Source organism: Lasioglossum baleicum, chromosome 2, assembly GCF_051020765.1.
Source record: "Lasioglossum baleicum chromosome 2, iyLasBale1, whole genome shotgun sequence".
In the NCBI taxonomy this organism is placed as follows: domain Eukaryota; kingdom Metazoa; phylum Arthropoda; class Insecta; order Hymenoptera; family Halictidae; genus Lasioglossum; species Lasioglossum baleicum.
In genome coordinates this window covers 16997619-17018579 of record NC_134930.1, presented here as the reverse complement: position 1 = coordinate 17018579, position 20961 = coordinate 16997619, and the positions used below count along the sequence as shown (strand labels likewise).

General features: G+C 44.9%; 1 protein-coding gene across 2 annotated transcripts in view; it reads right to left on the bottom strand.

Moving 5' to 3' along the window:
- Positions 1–20961, bottom strand: part of LOC143215655 (uncharacterized) — a 204803-nt gene that overhangs the window by 101099 nt on the left and 82743 nt on the right. Inside the window, exon 3 of one of the 2 annotated variants that reach the window (XM_076437966.1) lies at positions 4069–4116. The exons of the other annotated variant lie outside the window; for it this stretch is intronic. Within the exon in view, the coding sequence (XP_076294081.1) occupies positions 4069–4116 (48 nt within the window). The remainder of the gene's footprint in view (positions 1–4068; positions 4117–20961) is intronic. 2 annotated transcript variants of the gene reach the window in all.

Here is a 20961-nt window from a genome sequence, read left to right as displayed (position 1 = left end):
GGAAGAAGAATAGAGTCGGAGGGCTTAAAAATTAGCTGTAGTTGAAAACATTCCTTTGTTAGATTCGTCAAAAATTTCTTTAGAATCTGGACAATTTCATGATCATTTTTAATGTAGCAAAATAAAAATTGTCGAAAGGCAATCGTAAGGAATTGAGGTTATGTATTTCCTCTTTTAATCACCTTATAGAATCAAAAATAATATTATATCCATAAATACTCCTAGATGAATACTTTTCAATTTTGTTTCCATTTTAAGTTTTACCATTCATTCTCGTCATGCACTACCGATCTAGAAAACGTTTATTTCCCATTTTTGGTTTTGAAATCCGCAACAAATTTGAAAAATAGTGTTCAAAGGCTGGAGCCCTTTGTCCATCGCAAAAAGGGACACAAAAGAACAAAAGGAGAAGAATCGACGTGGTTCAGGGCCGTGAGAGAATGGTCCGGTGCCATCGTCAGTGCAGAGAAATTGCTCGATCCCTTTTTGTTTCCGTGTCGAACGGACAGGTAGCGTATAGGAGTGCGCTTTTTAAATCTCATTATTACAGCTGTTTGGGCAACGCGAAAAATAACGACGAGGGTCGTTGGTCCGGGGGTTCGTTGGCCACCAGGGGCCACCAGGTCGGTGGAAAGGGTGAGGAGGTAGTCACGGGAGCATAATCCTACGGGCTCAGCTCGTAAAACGACGATCGCGCCACGGCCACGCGTCGGGGATTTCTTTTTTAATGCGATAAGGAGAACAATGCCACGATATTTCGCGTCCACGCCCACCACCGGGTATTTAATTCGCTCGCTTTTTCCGTTCGGACCGCTCCCACGCCCGGAAATGGAGAGCCGGGGGTGGGTTTTTTAATTGAGAAAATCGCGCGCGATGGGGATGAACAACCCGCGCTATCTTCTTCCCTGAAACAATCGCATTAACGCGTCGGGAAATTGCCGAGACTCTGTGTTTCCCCGTTTGTTGTGGCTGAATAATTGTGTAGAGTTCTCCGAGTGTAATCTTTTACACTGCAATCCCCGCGAAATGGTTTTGATCGGAAGTATATGACCTAGATTACACATGCAAAACTCTCACCCTTGCCCGTGGAGCGTTAATTGTTTCTGCATGAAACTTGCATTAAACTATTTGTGACATTTTTCTGATTAAAACGAGTTCGAACGCGGCACAATTTGGTGGAACTTCGATTATCCGAATCGATGATATCCTAATCCTGAAGCGATCGATGTACAACCTAATTTGAAAAATCGGTAAACATATAAGCCTATTAATTTCTGTAATAAATAAATTGTGGATTTTTTAAATTGCGAAATAATATGTGCATGTATAAATTCCGCAGTATGCTGATCACTCGTGTTTCATCGGAATAATCTCTCACAGAAAGGTACACTGTCACGTGTCGCGTGTGACGACAGTGATTCCCGAAGCGACGATCGCTGGATCGAACGGCGTCTATCGGCCATTAGGCTATTATAGTTCATTTTCGTCGAACGACCGGTGTGGTGGATGTCGAGACGCGTCGCAAGGTGTGGCCGGGTCTGGATGAAAAGTCAAGACCAGCCGAGACAATGGGCGATCGATCCCCTAAGGGACGGCGACTCAATCGGAAATTGCCGATGAATAGGGACGATAGATGAAAACTCGCCCTATTAAAACGTCTAGTCATTTTTTTCGCCGCCTTCGACGCACGCTCGCCAAGATCGAGCGAGAAGATCCTGTCGATCCTCCCCTGCGGCCAGCTGCTCATCTACCACGAAAATCTTTCTTCAGATACCGCGTCCCACGATTATTATTCCCTTATTGCATGCTTGCTTTGCAAAAATGCTTGCCAGTTCAATCTTCAGTCAAAAATATTGTTTCCTGCTAAAATGAACGTTGAGGAACAGTCTCGTACTTTTTTGAGACGATATTTTAATTTGTTGTGTTTCGAAATGTTGTCGATATTGTTTATAAAATACTTTGGACAGAATGTTCAGAATGTAAACAGAATTGCATTGGATCGTACATTTAAAACAGGCTGTGTTTGATTTAAATTTAATAATGACCATTACTTCAAGTAACTTTTCATATATTCATCCTGTATATTTTGCCGAGTACTGGTTATTTACTCGCAACCTCGCGAATCTTGCCCTGCGAATCCAAAATGGATGCGAAAATTCTGCGCAACGCGAAGCGGGAGCACTGATTTAAATGTTGATTTAAATGTAGTATAACAAGAGAAGCAAGGAATGTTTAGCGGTTCGTGAAGTTGGTAGCTGGACCGAGAGAATTTTTATGCTTTCGTGGCTCTCAAATAAAATCTCGGAAAAATTCGAAACGTTACTGAAATTTACAAAAATTACGAAATTGGATTTATTTAAATTTCATACTATTTCTACAGTAGGGGAATAAATTCGGGAATCGCGCCGTACAGTTTGCTAAGGAACTGGAGAGCTCGAGAAGTGGTCTGGGTTCCTCGATCCGTTTCGCCCCGGCACAATTTCCACTCGGCTTCATTATTATAATTACCATCACCTCGAGGAAGTTTGCGTCGATGGTAGTTTGCATTTCGTCAATTCCGGCGAGTAGCATTCGAGGGCCCCCCCACCGATGTCTGATGGCTTCCTGACACGGGACGTCCTTTCCTGGTAAACGTGCCTCGCGAGAACGGATCGTGACTCCCAGCCTTTCTCCCGTTCGATCGGTTACGCCCATCGGGGGATGATTAGGCGAATAATCTCGCGAAGGACGTCGAAACGTCGACGCTTGACCTCGACGTAATTTTCATTATTTCTACTATTGAAAAATCACACGCGTACTTCAAACATGAACAAACATGTGTGAAAAATCCCAATGCAAAAATGTTCCACAGTTTTTCCAAAACAAATTCCTGAACATGCTAAAACCTTTAAGATTGGGAATTTTTGTAAAGAGATTGGACGACTGTTTTATATCGAGGTTTTGCACACGTACTTTCTACTATTTGGACTATATAACAGAATTTTTTGGAGTCGTAATACCCCAAATTGCAGGAGCTGTGATTTTTTAAAGAGGGGAGGGGGACGTCAAAACTTTCTGAATCATTTGGGAATTTTTGTATAGGAATCGAACGATCGTTTCGCGTCGACGTTTTGCATACTTATTTTCTATTGTTTGGACTACATAACAGAATTTTTCGGGGTCAAAATACTTAGAATTGCAGGATTGTTAATTCAGTGTGGACAGGTTACCGTGAAGTTTTCCGCGGGGCGCACCAAGCAAGAACGCGGGTCTACGAAGTGTTAACAGGTTTGGAACGCGGAGAACGTGTGCCCGGCTGGCAAATAAAAATGTTAACGACGCGAAACACCGGCTGACAAGCGAATGGACGGGCGTCGATCCCGGACAACGGGCGAATATCGGAATTCCCGCGAGTAGAAAGGTCCCCGATCGAAAGGAACGCTCGTGTCAGCGAGCGGCGAATAAATAATAACCACCGCCAATTATGGCATTCCAGCGACGGCGTGGCAATGCGGACAGACGCAGAGACGGACCCCGATAACTTCCATCCGCGGAATTCCCGCGGGTGGAGCAAGGACATTGCGAATCGAATCGAAAGGTCGCGAAACAGTTCGCAACATCGTTCCAACGGTTCAACGGTTTCACTGTCTCGCAACCATGACACTCCAATGGTATTTGTTAATTTACACTTTAATGTAATGTTATGGTTGCAATGATTAGAACTTTTTAGTCGGAATTACAAAAGAAATAGTTGAAGTTGATTCTTACAAATTTTTTATTTGGGCTGTTAACATAAATTTAGAAAATCTGTTTTTCATCTTGAAAATTTCATTGAATAATTATTGAGTAATTATAAAACCTAATAATAATTATGAATTATAAAACTTTTACGATGTATTCTGTGGTTTTATATTTTGTTCGCTGCGTACTAAGGTTGAAGTTTATTTTGCAATGCGGCTTTGAATTAGCAATAAAAGAGTTCGCGTTGGTGATAGCAATAGTATGATTTTATGATACTGATTTCGCAAGATCTATGCACTAGATTTTAGAGAATACATTCGCATCTTTAGATCAGTAGGGATTTCTTACTTTAGACGTTGCAGGTCTTCGCAGCAATGGCGGCCATCCGTCAACGCTCTAAGAAAGAAGGTTTCAAAATTAGTAAATAACTCCGTCGTTTTGCAAGATCTTGACTAAAGAAAATTTTACAATATAAATCTGAACGTCACATTTATAACTCGCAAAAATTGTAATTTTTCAGAAAGCTCGCAGATGTTTCGAACCGAAAGATAATTTTAGAAGATGGAGCGATGAAGGACAGGTTGCAGGATCCAGGACGCGTCCATTAACGCGTTAGAGCGATGTTAATCTGTCGGAGACTATTCTGAAATTCACTGTATCCACACAATGTAAATAATCGTTGATCGATCGGATATCGATTGCCATCGAGAAATCGTTTGCATTTACATATAGATAGCGCTGTCAACGTAAATTATTGCGGTAATAATCGACAGGTATATCAATTTATCCTCGTTTCCAGGCCTTTGTTTCCCGTCTCCCTTTTTCTCGATTTCTTCGAGAGCGTGCAAAAATCGACGACAATATCGACGTCTCTGAGGAATTGAGAACCGTTTTAGACGCGGAGACGATATTTCCGAAAGCTGTTACCCGGCCAGCTATAATTCCATGTATAAACACTGATTTGGCACGAGCATCGTTTTCGCCGCTCTTTTCCGACGCCTCGTTTCGAACAATGAAGTGAATGAAGTCCGTTTACCGTGATTAACTCCTCGCGCGAACGAGAACGAGATGCCGACCACGGTCATCGATTTACACTTCGACTCTCCCGAGCGAGAGCTTTAAAAATCATCCGGATGAATCATCGCGGTGGTTCAACCTTGGAGCATCGTCTTCGATCGTATTGACTCTTCGTTGCGAGGGCGGGAAGCGATAAACTCGATACATACAGTATCTGTAAAACACTTTCCTACACTCTTTAAAAGCAAATAAATTTTTTATAATAGGACCAAACTTATTCTTTAAAACTCCTACTGGTCGCAATCGCGATTAATTCATTTTTTCTTCGCAATTCCAACTACGGCAAATTTTAACAAAAAGCGTTTACACAATACCTAGTATACTAATCGTTCCAACATCAAGAAAAACCGGTTTGGACTAATTTTGAAAAATGTATTTTCGCCAGTGCTTGGAGTCATTTTAATAAAAGAATTTTCAAAAGAAATTGTTCATGAAGAGAACGTATTTTGCGTATTAACGAAAAGAAATTGAAGTTGGACGGAGCACCCCTGCACGCTCCCCTTGGCAGCAGCCGGCTCGTTGTTTCTCGCAGGGAGTGTATAAAATACGGGACTTGTTAACAATGTTCGCACCTACGGGCCCGTGTGCGAGGGCCTTGCATACGTGTACATGGTCACCCATAAACGCGGCCGGCCGCGGCGAGGGGCCCTTTCGGCGACGCCGACCTTCGCCCCGAGATCCAACGGAGATATTTTATTCCCGGGGATTTTTACGAGCCGATATATCACGCATCGACCGGGGCCCTTCGACCAGGGGGGGTTGCCGCGTTACACTGGTTCCAGGGCCCGCCGAAAAGGGCCGGGGTGCGACTCTCCTCGCCCTTCTGACCCCTCCGCGAACATCAGACCTCGCGATTGCCACGCTGATCGATCTTCCTTAACCGTAGATTACTTTCGTATCGTTATTAGTAGACTGTCGATCTTTATGAGAAACAAAATCTCCTCTCAGGGAGAATGCTGTAGCAGCTATATGTATAAAGTTGGTGAACAGGTTAGTGATTTTTATAAATTTATTCCCAGAGAACGGTTAGAAATTTGGGAATCAATTTTATTCGAATTCATAGAGATTTATTGGAAGTTTTAATTCAATTTGATTATTTTAAATCGTCTTTATCAATTATGGGAAGAAAGGGTTCAATAAAAATATAGAGAAGAGAAAGACAGACCAAAGCTTCATGAAGCAAAAATTGAATAGAGGACTGCCAAAGGTCGCGACGTCATCGAAACACAAAATAGGCATCAACCAGACCGCCCCACCCTCCGATTAATCGCCAGGTAGCCCATCAGCAGGGTACACCCTATCAGAGGGAATCGGCGCCGCGTATTTTCCTCCGGAAGCATTCTTTCATCCCGTCTATCCGTGGTGCCGTCTCAAAACGCAATTACAATCCTCGTAACGATCGGTCTCGTTACGGCGTACCACCTATAATATCGGCTCGGGCACAAAGTCGAACGTATCGGCGGTCTATCGGTATCGGAAAACGAGGAAAAAGAACCCGGTGATCAGCGGGAGCAGTCGGTAGAATGGCCTCGACAAAGAGGGAGAAAGAAAGACAGAGAGAAATAGAGGGAGGAAGACAGAGAAATTGAGAGAGCAAGAGAATTAGAGGGAGGGAGCAGAACAGAGTAAGACAGAGAAGGGCGATAGGGTACAGCAGGGTGAGAGAAGATGGGTGGAGGCAGAGAAACCATGGCACAGCATCAGGATCAGAGGGGCTGAGGGGCAGGGATCCTTGTCCAGCGAGCCCCGGAGGCCACGGATACAAGAGGATCCGCGGCACTTACCGTCGATTCGCTTTATTTTACCGAAGTGCTTCCGGATATTCCCCGCACGTGGTGTTCGGTCAGGAGGTTAGGTTAAGGAGCACGAAGGCAGTTCTCTCCTCGGTCCAGCAGCCGCCGGAGGAGGAACCAGCGGGGTCCAGAGGGGACCGGAGGGAACCAGAGGGGTTGGAAAAGGGTTTCACCGACGCGGAGCAAACGAGTTCGGTTCCACTCGGGTTCGAGGAAGGGGTGGCAGAAAGTAGGAGGACCGTGAGAGCCAGAGAGAGAGAGAGAGAGAGAGAGAGAGAGAGAGAGAGAGAGAGAGAGAGAGAGAGAGAAAGAGCTAAAGAGAGCTCGAGAGGGACGGGGAGCTAGAGGGAGGAAGAGGAAAGGACGGAAGAGGTTAGAAGAGGAGAAAGAGGACGGCAGGGTCGATCTGCCTCCTGCACGCTGGCCCCTGGGGGCGGCGTATTGATCCGGAGGCGGCGGCGGTCATCCGGCCGCTAATTAAATGCCAATCGCCGACCTCACCCCCGTCAACCTCTCCACCCCCATTCGTCCTCGTCCCCTCCGCCCCTCCTTCAGGATATCTCACCGGCACGGCACACCCTCTCCCCCCGACGCCACTCAATTCACCCTCTCGTACGGCTACCCGAGGTACTACCCGAGGTCGCCCGTCTCCTGAACCCTTCCCCTTTGAACACACCGCCATAGCCTACAATATGTGTCCTCGACACCCTCCACCCTGCTGCCTACCTCCACGAACTCCGACGGCAAGCTTCAGGCTGCCGCGATTCGAGAGCCAGCTTTTATTGTCATCGTCCGCCTCGAACACACCCCTTGCGATTACTCCTGATTGGGCGACGATTTGAACACAGCGTCATGGGATGTGATAGCGTCATGTCCTCCACACCCTTCACCTTAATTGCTTGCTATATGATCTCCTGTGGCAAACTTCACGGTGCCGCGATTAGAGACCGAGCTTTTATTGCCATCGTCCTCTTCGGACACACCCCTTGCGATTACGTCTCATTGGGTCCCCACCCGACGGAGTTTTTGGGGGTGTACTTAGCATACTGTGATTCTGTCGCTGATTGTCTGTCTGTGCAGAAAAGCTTGGTTGATGAGTGGATTTAGAAGAATTCAAGAATGTCTTGAGGGGTACGTTGTTTTGCGACTACAAAAATTAACGTCTCCAAAAATAATTCCAGGTGGAACAGCAAGTACAACTGGAGGAGACATGTAGAATCGTCTGCGAGAATCGTAGCATCGACAAAACTCGATGAACCGGACTTCTCTGTCGGATTCGCGAGTCACCCCTTCGCGATGTAGCGGCCGAAGAAAGGCCGGTTGATTGACTTCCCGTGGGACTCCGGTTTCGGAAGAGCACAGCTGATCCCTCCTGGCTATCCAGGATCGGCCGGTGTTCTCTCTGTCCCACATCGCCCTCTCCCTTCCACTCTCTCTCTCTCTCTTTTTCTCTTCACCCCCGGATCCCTTCGGAATCCAGCAAACTCTATCCGAACGTGACCGGTTTACTTGGCTCCCCGTCCGCCGCGAAACTACTCGAGTAAATCACGAGTAGACGAAAAGCTTGTATCTACCGGCGATCTCGGCCGTCCTCCTCGCGGACGTCTCAGATTAACAGCGAACCGCCCTCCTCATATTTTTTCCGGTATCTTCCGCCGCGTATGATGCATGGAGCCGCTATCGCCCGAGCTAAGGGTCGAATCTCCTCGACCTCGATAACTATCGAAGCCCGCTGAAGGACGACCGAGGCCCCGATGAAAACGAATGCTCCTTAAACAATTTTCCCAGCTGCGCTCGCACTGATATTCTCTCGACATTCTCGAAAAATTTAAGTTTTACGGAATTCCTTTGCCAAGACATCGTTTCGTAGAACGTTTTGTTTGAGAATTCATCTGGATTTCTTGGACAATGGATCTTCTTCAGTTATTTCATCAAATTGATTCTGTGTCTTCTTCTTCCCCATTCTCGCGTATCGTGTGCAGACTCCTGGATCTATTGCCACTGGAGTCGAGCATAGGAAAATATTAATTCAATGACAACCTTCTTTTTATTTTCATAATTTCTTTATGAAACTCTTGCGAACGTATTTGCCACACTTTTCTGATTAAAACGAGCCCCCACACGACGGAATTTGGATCTCATTTTATCGTTTAATCCACGATACAATAGAACCTCGCTTATCCGAACTAATCACTGGAATATGTAATACATATTCAAATAATAGAACAGTTACCTTGCTGCAATGCTAGATTAAATCTTTACCCATTTACCCAATAAATCGTGTTGTACAGCCATTAAAAATTGAACAGTTTATGTTGCATTCGGATAATCGAGGTTCCACTGTACCGTGTATTAAACATGCAAGTGAACTCGGATTTGTGTCGTGTTTGTACTCGCTTTAATCAGAAAAATGTGACGAATACGCGAGTAGTCGTTTCATAAATAAGTAAGTGAAAATAAAAAATTCTGTCTTTCCTCCCTCCGAATTTTTATAGATACAACTGTTCAATTACAACCACCACGGATATACGATACAACAAATTCAGTGCTCGAAGGCGACCTGCAAAATCGATCGTTATTCCAGTTTAATCGTCCATTAGAAAATCCGCGAGGATGAAGGCAACGTCATCGACGGGGATCGATTTCGCGAAAGTGGCGGGCCACTCCTGCGAATACATGCATACGCACGGGTGTACCGTGAGCCCACGTGCACCGTGCAGGCCCGCTATATTAAATCGAAAGCGAGTGCTTCCGAGGCAACTAGCTTTTTCAGAAGCGTGCTCCCATTGGCGGTCGAGTAGCCCCTTCTTTATTCGAGGCGGTGTTAATTGGCGCGGAAGTAATTAAGAGATGGCCACCCCCGGATGCCCCGCCAACCCCCTCGCTAACGAGCAAACGTTGCTCTGGGAGATGGCAGCGACGTGATTAATAACAAGGTCCTCTCGGCCAAACCTTGGCGCGCAGCCTCCGCGGTGAAAGGTGAAATTCCTGCGGACGCTTGCGAGCTCCGCGACTTTGTTTCGCGAGGAAAATCACTTCTTTTTCGTTTCAGCCTCTTGCGCCTTCTTGTTCGATTTTAGTGCGATTCGGTGGGGGAGGTTGATCCTGATGTTCTAGAAGTCGACTAGGAAAATTAATTTTGCAGGCTAACTAGTTTCAATATACCCTCCTCAAACTCTTTTCTAATCATAGCAAACGTTTCAAAAGTTCTCACTGGATTTTGCAGATATGAAAAATTCTTAAGTAAGCGCGTTCATTGGAAGTGAGTGTACAAGCGCACCCCCTTCGACTGGGAAACGAAATTAAATCGTGCGTGTAGGAAAATCAATTTTCTAGGTCGAAAATTTTTTCATACCTTCCTCATACTCTCATCTAGCCATGGTAAAAATTTCAAAAATCCACACAGGCCCGTTCAGATATGACAAATTCTCAAGTAAGCATTCTTTTACAAACCAACCACTGAACTCGAGGGATGAAATAAAATCGTTTGACGGTCGATTCGATGGATCAGAGAGCATCACGGCATCTCAAGAAATCGGCAGTTCAGTTCCACCGAGGCTGAATATTCGAGGGGCACGATCACGCGAACTAGGAATCGGCGAAGGCGGTTTGGTTCCCATCGAGCGGTATCAATCTCTTGGTAGTATCCGTGCAGGGATCGCAAGAGCTGCCGGGATTATCGCGGCTCTGGGCCATTAGAGAGCCACGGAGGTCACACCTGGCGCCCCCAGCTACGGGGCCCGGGTTAGCCTAATGGCGCGGCAGATGCGGATCATCGTTCGTTCTTCCCGAATCTTCATAAATATCCGATCGATATATAAATGTGTCTACGCCCTGGCCACGGGTACTAGCCCCTCTCTCTCTCTCTCTTTCGTTTCAAGATCCTATTGCCGATCTCCTCAGTCCCATTCGACCGCCCTCGAGCTTTCCTCCGATCAATTCGGCCGATCGACGAAATAACCGGGCCCAGAATTTCGTCCGATGCACCGATTAGGGGCCTCGATCCCTTCCTGGGACAATTCATCATCCTGTTACCCCTACCGTGGAATGTTAAGGACAGCTCGGAGTTCGTTCGATCGTCTATTAAAATCGTTCCGGGCGGAATTCTTTCGCGAATAGCGCGCAAAAATATCCGCGCTCGGAATTTCAGACCCGTAGGGCGCGGAATTTCGAAATTGAGCCGCGCCCCTCTCGAGCGGACTCGCGATCGGCGTGGAAATTGAAAAGTTTGGTGTCCGTGGATCCCGTGGCGGTGTCCTGGGCTACTTATTATCTCGTTATTATGGTTGAACGATTTTTCATTTTGCTCTTTTTATTGTCAGCGGACTGGTGTAGTATTATGCATTTCTTTAGAACAAGATTAGGTAACTGTAATTTGAAACAGTAGGAGGATTCAAAGAACTGAAGGGTGTCAATTTCACTTCTTATGTCGGTGGATTCCGTTTATTACGGTTGAACGATTTTTCACTTGGTTTATTGCTGATTAGTGGACTGAGGATTTTATTATGTATTTTTTAGAAGGCCTCAGTGTAATTTATCCTGTCCTGCTCCTGCATCTTGCAGTTAGTGCAGTCAATTTTTATTCAGCGGAATAATCCGCAATTTAATAGATAATAATTTTTATTAAAAAATCTTATTGATACAGTCTTCGCGAAATATAGTGACAGATGCGCAAACCAGTCTTTGCAGCGACGATTCACAATCGAAGAGATTCTCAAGAAACGGGCGAACACATCCTCGAAGGAAATAGCAAAGCAGAATAGTCCTCGTGACAAGGCAGCATCGGGAAAACCGCGACCAATCGCTGCAATGTCGTCATAATTCGACGCTGATTGCCTGTCGTTGTCGTTCAGTGGTAATTGATCGCTCGCCCGCCAGATTAATTGTCTAATGGACAGGCATCTCGCTGGAATTGACATGCCGCACGATGTTTTCAGGAAGATGGACTTCGTTTCGCGACATCTTTGATCGTTTAACATGTGAAATCAATCCCGGCCGATACAATCCCACTCAGGAATCTTTGTAGACATCAAAATAGAAATGTCTACAGCTATAGAAATTAAATTCTGCGATGGGAGTGCAAGTTAGAATTATTAATTCTGCCGAGGGGCACATTTAGTGATTTTTGTGCAGAACTTTATCATTTTTAATGATGTTTTTATGTGAAACCTCTCATAAAATACATCCTTGATTATCCGAACTGATCAGTGGAAATACATCTTCATGAAAAACAGTTATCTAGCATAGTACAGTACATAATTAATGAATAGTACACTGAATATTGAGAACGATATTGAAAATATAGCTCGTGTGTGTGATATTGATCCTTTTCACGTGAAAAAAATAATGCTCCCGAGAAAAATGGCTTTCAAACGCAGAATAGCCGCTCAAAAAAGTGTGCAGAGATTGAGGATGGTTTTCGATCGAGACACAGCGTGCGTCGATTTAGCGCCAGTTTTTATTCAGCTCGCCGTGCCGTTCGGGCCGTTAAAAGCGAGCCTGTTAAACGCCGGCCCTTAATCTTCCACCGTGCGCTCGTTAATGATTTACCATGACTGCACGCGCCCGCCAGTGTGAATTAAATATCGCCTCTGTGTTCTTCTGCGAACACGCTCGAAAGCCGCGGCTCCGGCCGGGATTCCGGAAGCGGCGATCATGCGAGCCGCGATTGAAATCGCGTGGGCGTACCTGAATCAGTCGACATTTCTTACCTAACTTTCCTGAACCCCATTACCGCAATTCTAAGATCCTACGAAACTGTCACATCGATGCATAAATATATTCCTGTTTGTAAGAATTACAATTAACAATTTATAATACCAAACGATCGTAAATAAGACTGTCAACTCCGGAGAAACGAATGATTTCGCCGAGAGAGACGAATGATCCAGCCGGCGAAAAATCGGCTGTCGATTCCGCTGTTGAAGGAAGAGGCCTCTTCCACGCGATCTCGTCATTGAATATGTATATCGAGAAGTGCATCGCCCTTGGAGCCCTGCCAATAGATTAATAGCCGCGGAGTGATGCTCGAGATTTCGCTGGTATATATCGCATTACGGGAAATGACGTTTCAGAATCGTCGAATGACTTCGCGAAGGTGAATCCGCAGGGTTGAGCAACGGGAGTGGCGGAGAAGAGGAGCAGATCAACGAGAATAAAGGCCCACGGGTGAGAGAAAGAGAGAGGGAAATAGGATTCGAAAGAGATCGTATAATCGCTCTTTCTTTCATCGAAGATATCCGCCCTTTCTTTTCTCCTCGACGAGGCACCCTCCCTTGTGTTTCTTCGTTCAACGATTTTGGGACATCGATTGCTTTTCCATTCTGTTCCTCGGAATTCCAAACGCTTTCGGGAATCACTGAGCGTGATGCTGCTCTTCCCACTGTGCGGGGATTAGGATCAATCCAATTAAACTGCGTTGGCAATCCTAGCCACGCTATTGTCCTCATAAGAGAAACCATTGACAATTATCACGTAAAAAAGATTCTTGAAAGTGCAATTCTTCAAGCGCGATCGAAATAAAATCGTGTGACTAGGAAAATCAATTTTCCAGGCTGGACATTTTTTCTCACCTTCCTCAGACTCTCGGCTAAACGTAGTAAAAATTTCGGAGATGCACAATGGACAATTCGGGCATTAAAAATTTTTAAATCAAGTGCACCCCCTTCAACTGCTGACCTCTATTGACAATTATCAGTTACAAATCAGTCTGACCACGACAGCCATTCTTTTTATATATTTAGACACTTGAGAGGTTAATATTTCGTCACAAGTGTGTCCTTAGAGATATTTCGCCGGTGAAATTCATTGAAGGGTGTCAGAGTCGCAGAGTAGTGTTGGATTCCGTTTAGCCTAGTTTGGTTACCGAAGACGGCGGATCCTGATCCAAGGGTCGCAACCCCACGGAAAGGGGGTGTCCCGTGGTCGATCCACCCTTGCGACGCGACGGATGCTTACGAAGCAGACGTCAAAACATTGGTGAAATATGAGGGTGCGAGAGGTTTGTTCCGCTCGCGGAAAGATCGATCCTCGGTGTCTGCGACCCTCGGATGAAGAGGCCGAGTGCCTCCTCGGATCGGCGAGAGGTGGTCCGCATTGTTAAAAGCCGGTAATAGATTATGCATTAAACGCGAGCCAGAATAGGAGAGATAGCGTAACAATGGATCAACCGCTGCCTGGCCCCCTCGGGGACTCCGTCGTACGTCATCCGTCGATCCTGAGATCATTATTATCCAGGGAGTACATCGCTTCCTTCCTTCCTCCTTGCCACCCCTCTCCCCTCTTCCCTCATCCCTCTTCTTCTTCTTCTACTTCTTCCTCTTCCTCAACCCCACGATTTCGACGATCAAAAGACGCGCGTCACGTTCCACGATCCTTTTCGACGTCTCGACCGCCCTTAGTATAGCAAAGTATCCGACAGTCGCTGACGTGAGCGGAAACGGAAAATCCTACGGAAACCTTTGCCACCGACCAGCATGCCCCTCGATTTTTATTTAGGTTTGCCGTCTACTTGTCCAGTCGACCTGCCACAATTTGGTACTTGATTGCTTGCATTGCCATGCTGTTAATTGCGAGATGGAGTAAACTTTACTTTACCGGACTCAAAATTTGTGCCTTTCTCCTATACATTATGACGTGTATTTGTTATGTAATCCAGTAGATTTGTACGAAGGCTCGATACTGTAGAATCAATGGTTCAGGAGTTATGCTTGATTAAAGTTGAGCAATCTGCAGTGTGTTTGACAGGTAAGGGCGCCGCCATATTGGTTTATAGTGACAACCGCGAGCCGCTTACCTCGCCGCCCCCTCCCCCGACCCTCGCTATCTGCTCGGTAAGCGACACTACAAACCAATATGGCGGCGCCCTTACCTGTCAAAAACACTGAAAAATGCACAACTTTAAGCAAACATAACTCCTGAAGCATTGATCTTACAGAAAGGAAACTTCGATCTACAGCCGCCCCGGGTACAAATCTACTGGATTACATACGAAAGGCACAAATTTTGAGTCCGGTAAAGTAAAGAGCAGCCGCGAGATGCTATAACTAATGAATTTTAGTAGAACCTTATGAAATATGAAAAAATATTAGGTCACAAAATAAGGACTTTTGCACTGACCTAATATAAAAATAATATGAAGAGAAGATAGCAAAAATCTCAGTTATTTAATTCTCCATAAAAATTAACAATTTCCAGGTTCGTTTTTTTGTAATTCACAATTATTGAAGTTCTAAAAATGCCTTCACAGGAATTGACTGAATATCTACATAAATTAAGTCTTGTTATTTTTCTACTGCATACTGGTCAATTTTAATGGTCGGTTAGTGTGAATAATGCTCAGACTTTTCTATTTAAAATTCCAAATGGGCGATGTATATCACGTAAAAATTGCAGTGCAACGTGTCGCACGTTTCGCAAAAATATTCCCCGAGCCAAGCACAGCGGTTCTTAAGTAATCATTGCCGTGCGGGAACGGATTGCCGGTGATTTATCGCCGGCTATTAATTCGGGGATTAAAAACCGACTGTCCCTCCGCGAGTTACTTAATCCCCTTCTTCTCAATGGTCCGATGCGCTCGAACAATGGTATTCACACTTTCGAGCGTGCCCCGTGGTCCCGGGTGAAAGTGAGAGCGCTTCGAACACCATTAAAAAACAGTTGATTCCACGACGATTAGCGAGATACCGGACAAAGTACTATCTTGAGCCGCTGGTGCTTGGCGAACGGTCACGAAACCCGACTCGCGGTTCGACTCTGAATCTGTGAATATTCCTAGTGAAAAACAAAGCAGATATTCTATAGTGGAAAAATTTACACAATTCCCAAATCGTTTAAAAATCTTTGAAAAATGAACGGCGTTTGAAAAAGTGATTAAGAATATTTTTCGACGAATTCTGCTTCAGAAAATGAAGGAAAAAAATATTGATTGATTCCTCGTATAGTCAAAAACATTTTAAATTGACTTTTCGATCAAAGGGGACCGTGAGGATCATCGTGGATCATCCCGAAATCTGGCCCGGGGGGTCCGCGGGGGTGTAGAATTGTTCCAGCGCGAATTACCGGTGATTTCGCGATCGCGGCGTCGGCGAGTGCAAAAATAATGCATGTAATCTGCGACGGGCAAAGCCGTTTGACCTCTCGTCCGAGGGTACAGCGTCTAACCCTGGCATTACCAAAATCTGTCGGACCCTTGGACGATCGAGAGGAGTCGCCTCTTTTTTCGAGGGGACATAAGAGAGCGTCCTCAATCTACGGGGGTGAATTACGGCCCCATGGTCCAGGGCCCCCATACGCCGAGATATTACGCGAACGTGTAATTTCACTATTACGGCTAATCTGTTGACATTAGAGAACAGTCCGGCAAATTGTTGGGTCTCCGAATCGGAGCGACGTCCGTCGCTATTATGTTAAACAGTTTAAACTATTCCCGAAACGACCCGGCGCGACGACTATTATTCTAATCTTGTCCCTCTCGATGCTTTTTTCGCTTCCATAGCGAGGTTGATCGTTTCCAGAAGACGATGTGTGTCTTTAAACTAGCGGCTGGGTAATAATCACCGTCCTAGAACGGGATCGATCCGCGACCAATCACGCAAAATTCGAAACTATATATATACGCGTCTGGGTTAGCCTCTGAATGCTAATTTCTAGGTTTCGGAACATTCAAATTCCGAATCGGATAGGAATTTTTCCTAGAACGTGTACGAGGAATCACGAACTACCCTGGCTGGATGAAATCTCTGTCTGAGCTGAAACTGCGAATTTTAGTCTGCGAAGTTTACAAAACTGTACTCTTTGGAATCTATTGGGACACCCGATGAAAGAGATAGTACTTTCTTCATCAGCAAATTCGACAAAATAATCCAGAAGAATGTACGTCTGCGTAAAGGCAAAACTAGATGTGTCAATTGCAAGATACCTCAGCTGAAATATTTTTATTGTATCTTATATCTGAGGTTAGGTGAATTGTAATTTTGTTTTTTAATTATTGGCTACATAAACAGTGGTACCTTTTCCAAATATTTTCAACTTTCTGTACTCTTTTCAATCTATTGGAACACCTGATGAAAGAGATAGTACTTTCTTCATCAGCAAATTCGACAAAATAATCCAGAAAAATGTACGTCTGCGTAAAGGCAAAATTAGATGTGTCAATTGCAAGATACCTCAGCTGAAATATTTTTATTGCATCTTATATTTGAGGTTAGGTGAATTTTGTAATTTTGTTTCTTAATTATTGGCTACATAAAAAACCTTTTCCAAATATTTTTAACGAGCTGAAAACAATCCAACACTGCTTTGAAAGGTTAAATGAATTCATCGCTCAGCATATTACCTACTCATTTTTGTTACAGATGCATAAGATCCGCAGTCTAATCACGACCACTGTAATTAGAAATACTTGTGCACACCAGTTTCAAAGCCCAGAACGAAATCAATAATCCAGAAATGATTTCGCGCTGGGTCCCCAGGAAAAATTTCACGGCCAGTCATCGGCCGATCGATTCTGCGGATTGGGGATGACAGAATGAGCCTGCCGGCTCCGTTACATTAAAAGCTTATTCATCCTGATCCCGACATTGTCAACCGTTTTCACCGTGACGACTGAAACTTCAAGGGGTTTTAATTGCGCGAAGGTCGTCGCGCCGCTCAATCGTCCTCGATGACTGTCGACAATCGATTTTGTTACAAGTGACAAGCGTCCTCGTGGAAGCGACAACAGTGACGTAACGACTCGACAATGAGACTGGTATTATAGAGAAAGAGAGAGAGGGAAAGAGGAGAGTGAAAAAGGGATACGGATCTACACGCACGGTTCTCGATCCAGTGGATCGTTGGATCCGCGAGCCGTCTCCCAGCTGTCGAGCGTTGTCCGGTCCCCACGAAGCCGCCTTCTTTCGAAAGGACGATCGGTTAACGATTTCTTATTCTCATTCTTGTTATTATTAAGACCGTTCCCGCCTCTCGCATCCTCTTTGCAGACCGCGACCTTACCGACTCCGAGCGGACCGTAATTGTTGGTATTTTTCGACGGTGACGCGTCGCGACGTCCGCACAACGAGACGCGATTATCCTCTTTGAAACGACAGGACACTGTCACGCGATCTTCGGGATCTTCCTTCGGACTGTGTGACTTTAAGACACTGCATAGAACCGTACGAACCCAAATTAAAAGACAATTTCTTTCTAACCAATATTCTACCAATATAATGAGTATTCGGCAGCTCAAATTGGTCATGTTTGACTGATTGTAACTCGATAACTGCCCATTATTGAGCTTTGTGTCCATTACATCTTTTGTTCAGTAGATCATAAACTATATAACATATGAAAAATCCAACTGATTTTACCGGGATAGAGCGTGGATCTCGCAAAGAGCGTGTCCATCTCCGGTACACATATCGGGGCATTACCGTAATTCGTCGAAACGTGTTGGCGGCCTGTGACCGCAAGGATCGACATTTATGAAGACGCTTTGACGTTCCCCGGGGGCGATATTTCGCAGATGGCATTTATTAACTTCTCGCACGTTATTTCGAGACGCGCAGCTGTTTTCGGCGCGTTTCCGCGACGCGGATCCGCCCCTCTCCGCGAAAGGGGACGCGCGCGGCATTCGCGAGGAGAGGGTCCGCCAATTTTTCGGCTCCTTTGAGCCGGCTCTAATTACAGTAATCACTGCCCGCAAACGTTTCCGAATGATAAAAGAAATTGCACGGGCCGGTTAACAGGCAACACGCAGAAATTGAAATGTATATTAACCCAAATACATTCATTAACATGCTCCACGCAACGATGGACACCACCGCACCGCGCCGCCGTAATGCGTATGGATATGTATGTGGAACGTTGACGCGTCAGATTCCCGTCGCCGATCCCTTTTTTTACTTTGCATTTTTATGGAACAAGTGTAAATCCTGCCTCAGAAGCACCGTATCTTTCAATCGTAACCGCCGTTCTGTAATTTCGCGGGACCTTAAGGAGGGAGCGCGATGTAAACTGCTTCGAAATTAACACGTTCGCTGCTGACGCTTGCAGCAGTTGTTATATTTTATTCAACGGTTTATTAAATACTAATATATCGTCTCCGAAATGCTGACGTATTAAATAACAACGTGTAGAAAATTGATTCTCAACTTCAAAATACGAAACTTATAACATGTATGTGACTGGCAGCTGTGTCAATGTTTGTGAATCTTTCTGAAATTATAGAGATATCTTAGTGCATCATTTAAGCAACTAAATGCACTTTTTTGGTTAGGTAGAGAATTTAGTTAAAGCATTTTTGTATTAAATAGAAAGCATTGACAATCTAATCATGGTTCCCCAGCGTTGCAATTTTGATAAGGGACTTTGAGTCACGTTGACTGTCGGTGCATCTAACGTTAAGTACCCTGACGAATCCCTTTCAGACGATTTGATAAATATTGCTACGGTGATCGTTTCGAAGGAGACCCCGAAAAGAAAACGGGTCTTTGAGGTTGACGCGTGTTCGTGCCCATCGAAAGCGAGACGGAACAACAATGAACGCCATCGATGTCGGCCGAGGCACAAATTACAGGCGATTGCTGGCTGACCATCCCTCGAAACCACCGGCGTTCCACAAGGTGACAAGCCTGGTCGAGGATTCTTTCTTGATCGGCGAGAACCAGTGGCGTCGAAATCTTGACCTGAAAATCCTCAGAAATGTCGACTCCAAAGTCTAGTTCTCCAAAAGTATTAATTCAAACTAGATCTGAAGATCTCCAGAAAAGTTGACTCACTAGAAATTTGAAGATCTTCAGAAAAGTTCTAATTCGAAAGAAAAATCTAGATGTAAGAATCCCCCCAAAAATTCACTCGAATAATTAGCCTAGATCCCCATAAAAATACTGATTTAAAAGGCCAGTTGAGATCTGAAGATCCTAGAAAAGTCCTATTTTAAACGAGCAGTCCAGATCTGGAAATTTTCAGAAAAGTTGACTTGTAAGATATTTGAAAATTTCAGAAAAATTGACTCGAAAGATCAGCCTAGATCCCCGTAACGAGCAGTTTATTAAAAATTCTAATTTGAAAAATCAGTCTAGGTTGAAGATCGTGAGAAAAGTTGACTCCTAAAAAATGTGGAGCTTCCCAGAAAATTTGATTAAAAAATCAATCTAAAGCCCCAAGAAAATGTCGATTTGAAAGAGCAACATTAAATCTGCAGGTTCGCATAAAAGATCCGATTTGAATTCGAACAACCCAGATCGAAAGATGTCCAGCGAAGTTGAGCGAGAAGATCCTTGGTCCCCTGTTCGCGACGCCACTGCAAGGAAGACGCAGGGAATAGACAGTGCGAGGCGAGTGTGAAGTGTGAAGACGGTTACGGACTCGTTAGCTCGAATGATAAGTCGGAGCAATTTCACAGCTTGAAGCGCCGACAAAACAGACGAGCGGATGCCACGCAGAGATTCCTCTGAAACCTTATTCTTTGCCACCGTGCCGGGAGGACGGCCACTTAGACTGTAGTTATACCGAATAAGATTTTTGATCGCATGCGACACATACTGCATCTTCAGACTCGTCCGAGACAAATGAAGAATTGTCCTTGGTCGATCTCCTACGTAGATTGCTCAATTTACTTTCGAATTTCCATTCGTGGATCATTTGTCTCCATATTGTTGATGACATTATTTCTATCGGCTCTCGTTGTCAGTCTTTAAAATATTCGTGACATTTTCCTGAGTAAAATGACACCCAACATGATGCGATTCAGACTTCATTCGATCAGACCCTCTCTTATCCAAACTGCTCGATTAAATAACAGAAAAGTTATTTAACTAAGGTGATAGGTTAAATCTTTACTGATTTGAGTTCTGTACATTGTGTTGTACATAACTGTTTAGTTAGAGTGAATTCAGATATCTTCGGTTCGGATAATCGAGGCTCGACTCTATCGTGGATTAAATAAGCAAATATGATCCAAACTATGTCGTGCCTGGGCTCATTTTAATCGGGAGAACGTCACAAATATATTGGCAAAGGTTTTATAAACAAACAATTTAATAATAATTAATAAGAAGCAAAGGGGTTCGATGACGCGAGCATCGCTGAAAATCGCTTCTCTCGAAAAAGCGAAGTTGCTTTTCGCAACTCGGGAATTCCGCTCGTACGTCGAACCAGTGAGTAATCGTCGGAATGGAAAGGTTTGACGAACTCGGACGGAATCGCGGATCCTTGAACAACGGATCGATGCGTTGGAACGCGGTCCTTGCGCAACCAGCTGAATCCACGCGACTAATCTGCTTTGCGAAACCTGGAGCCTTGATCCGAAACGGAGGAACATGTGGCACGTGATCGAGGAAACGAGGGATCGAGATGCGATCGCGTTAGCGGATCATTTTAACCGGAG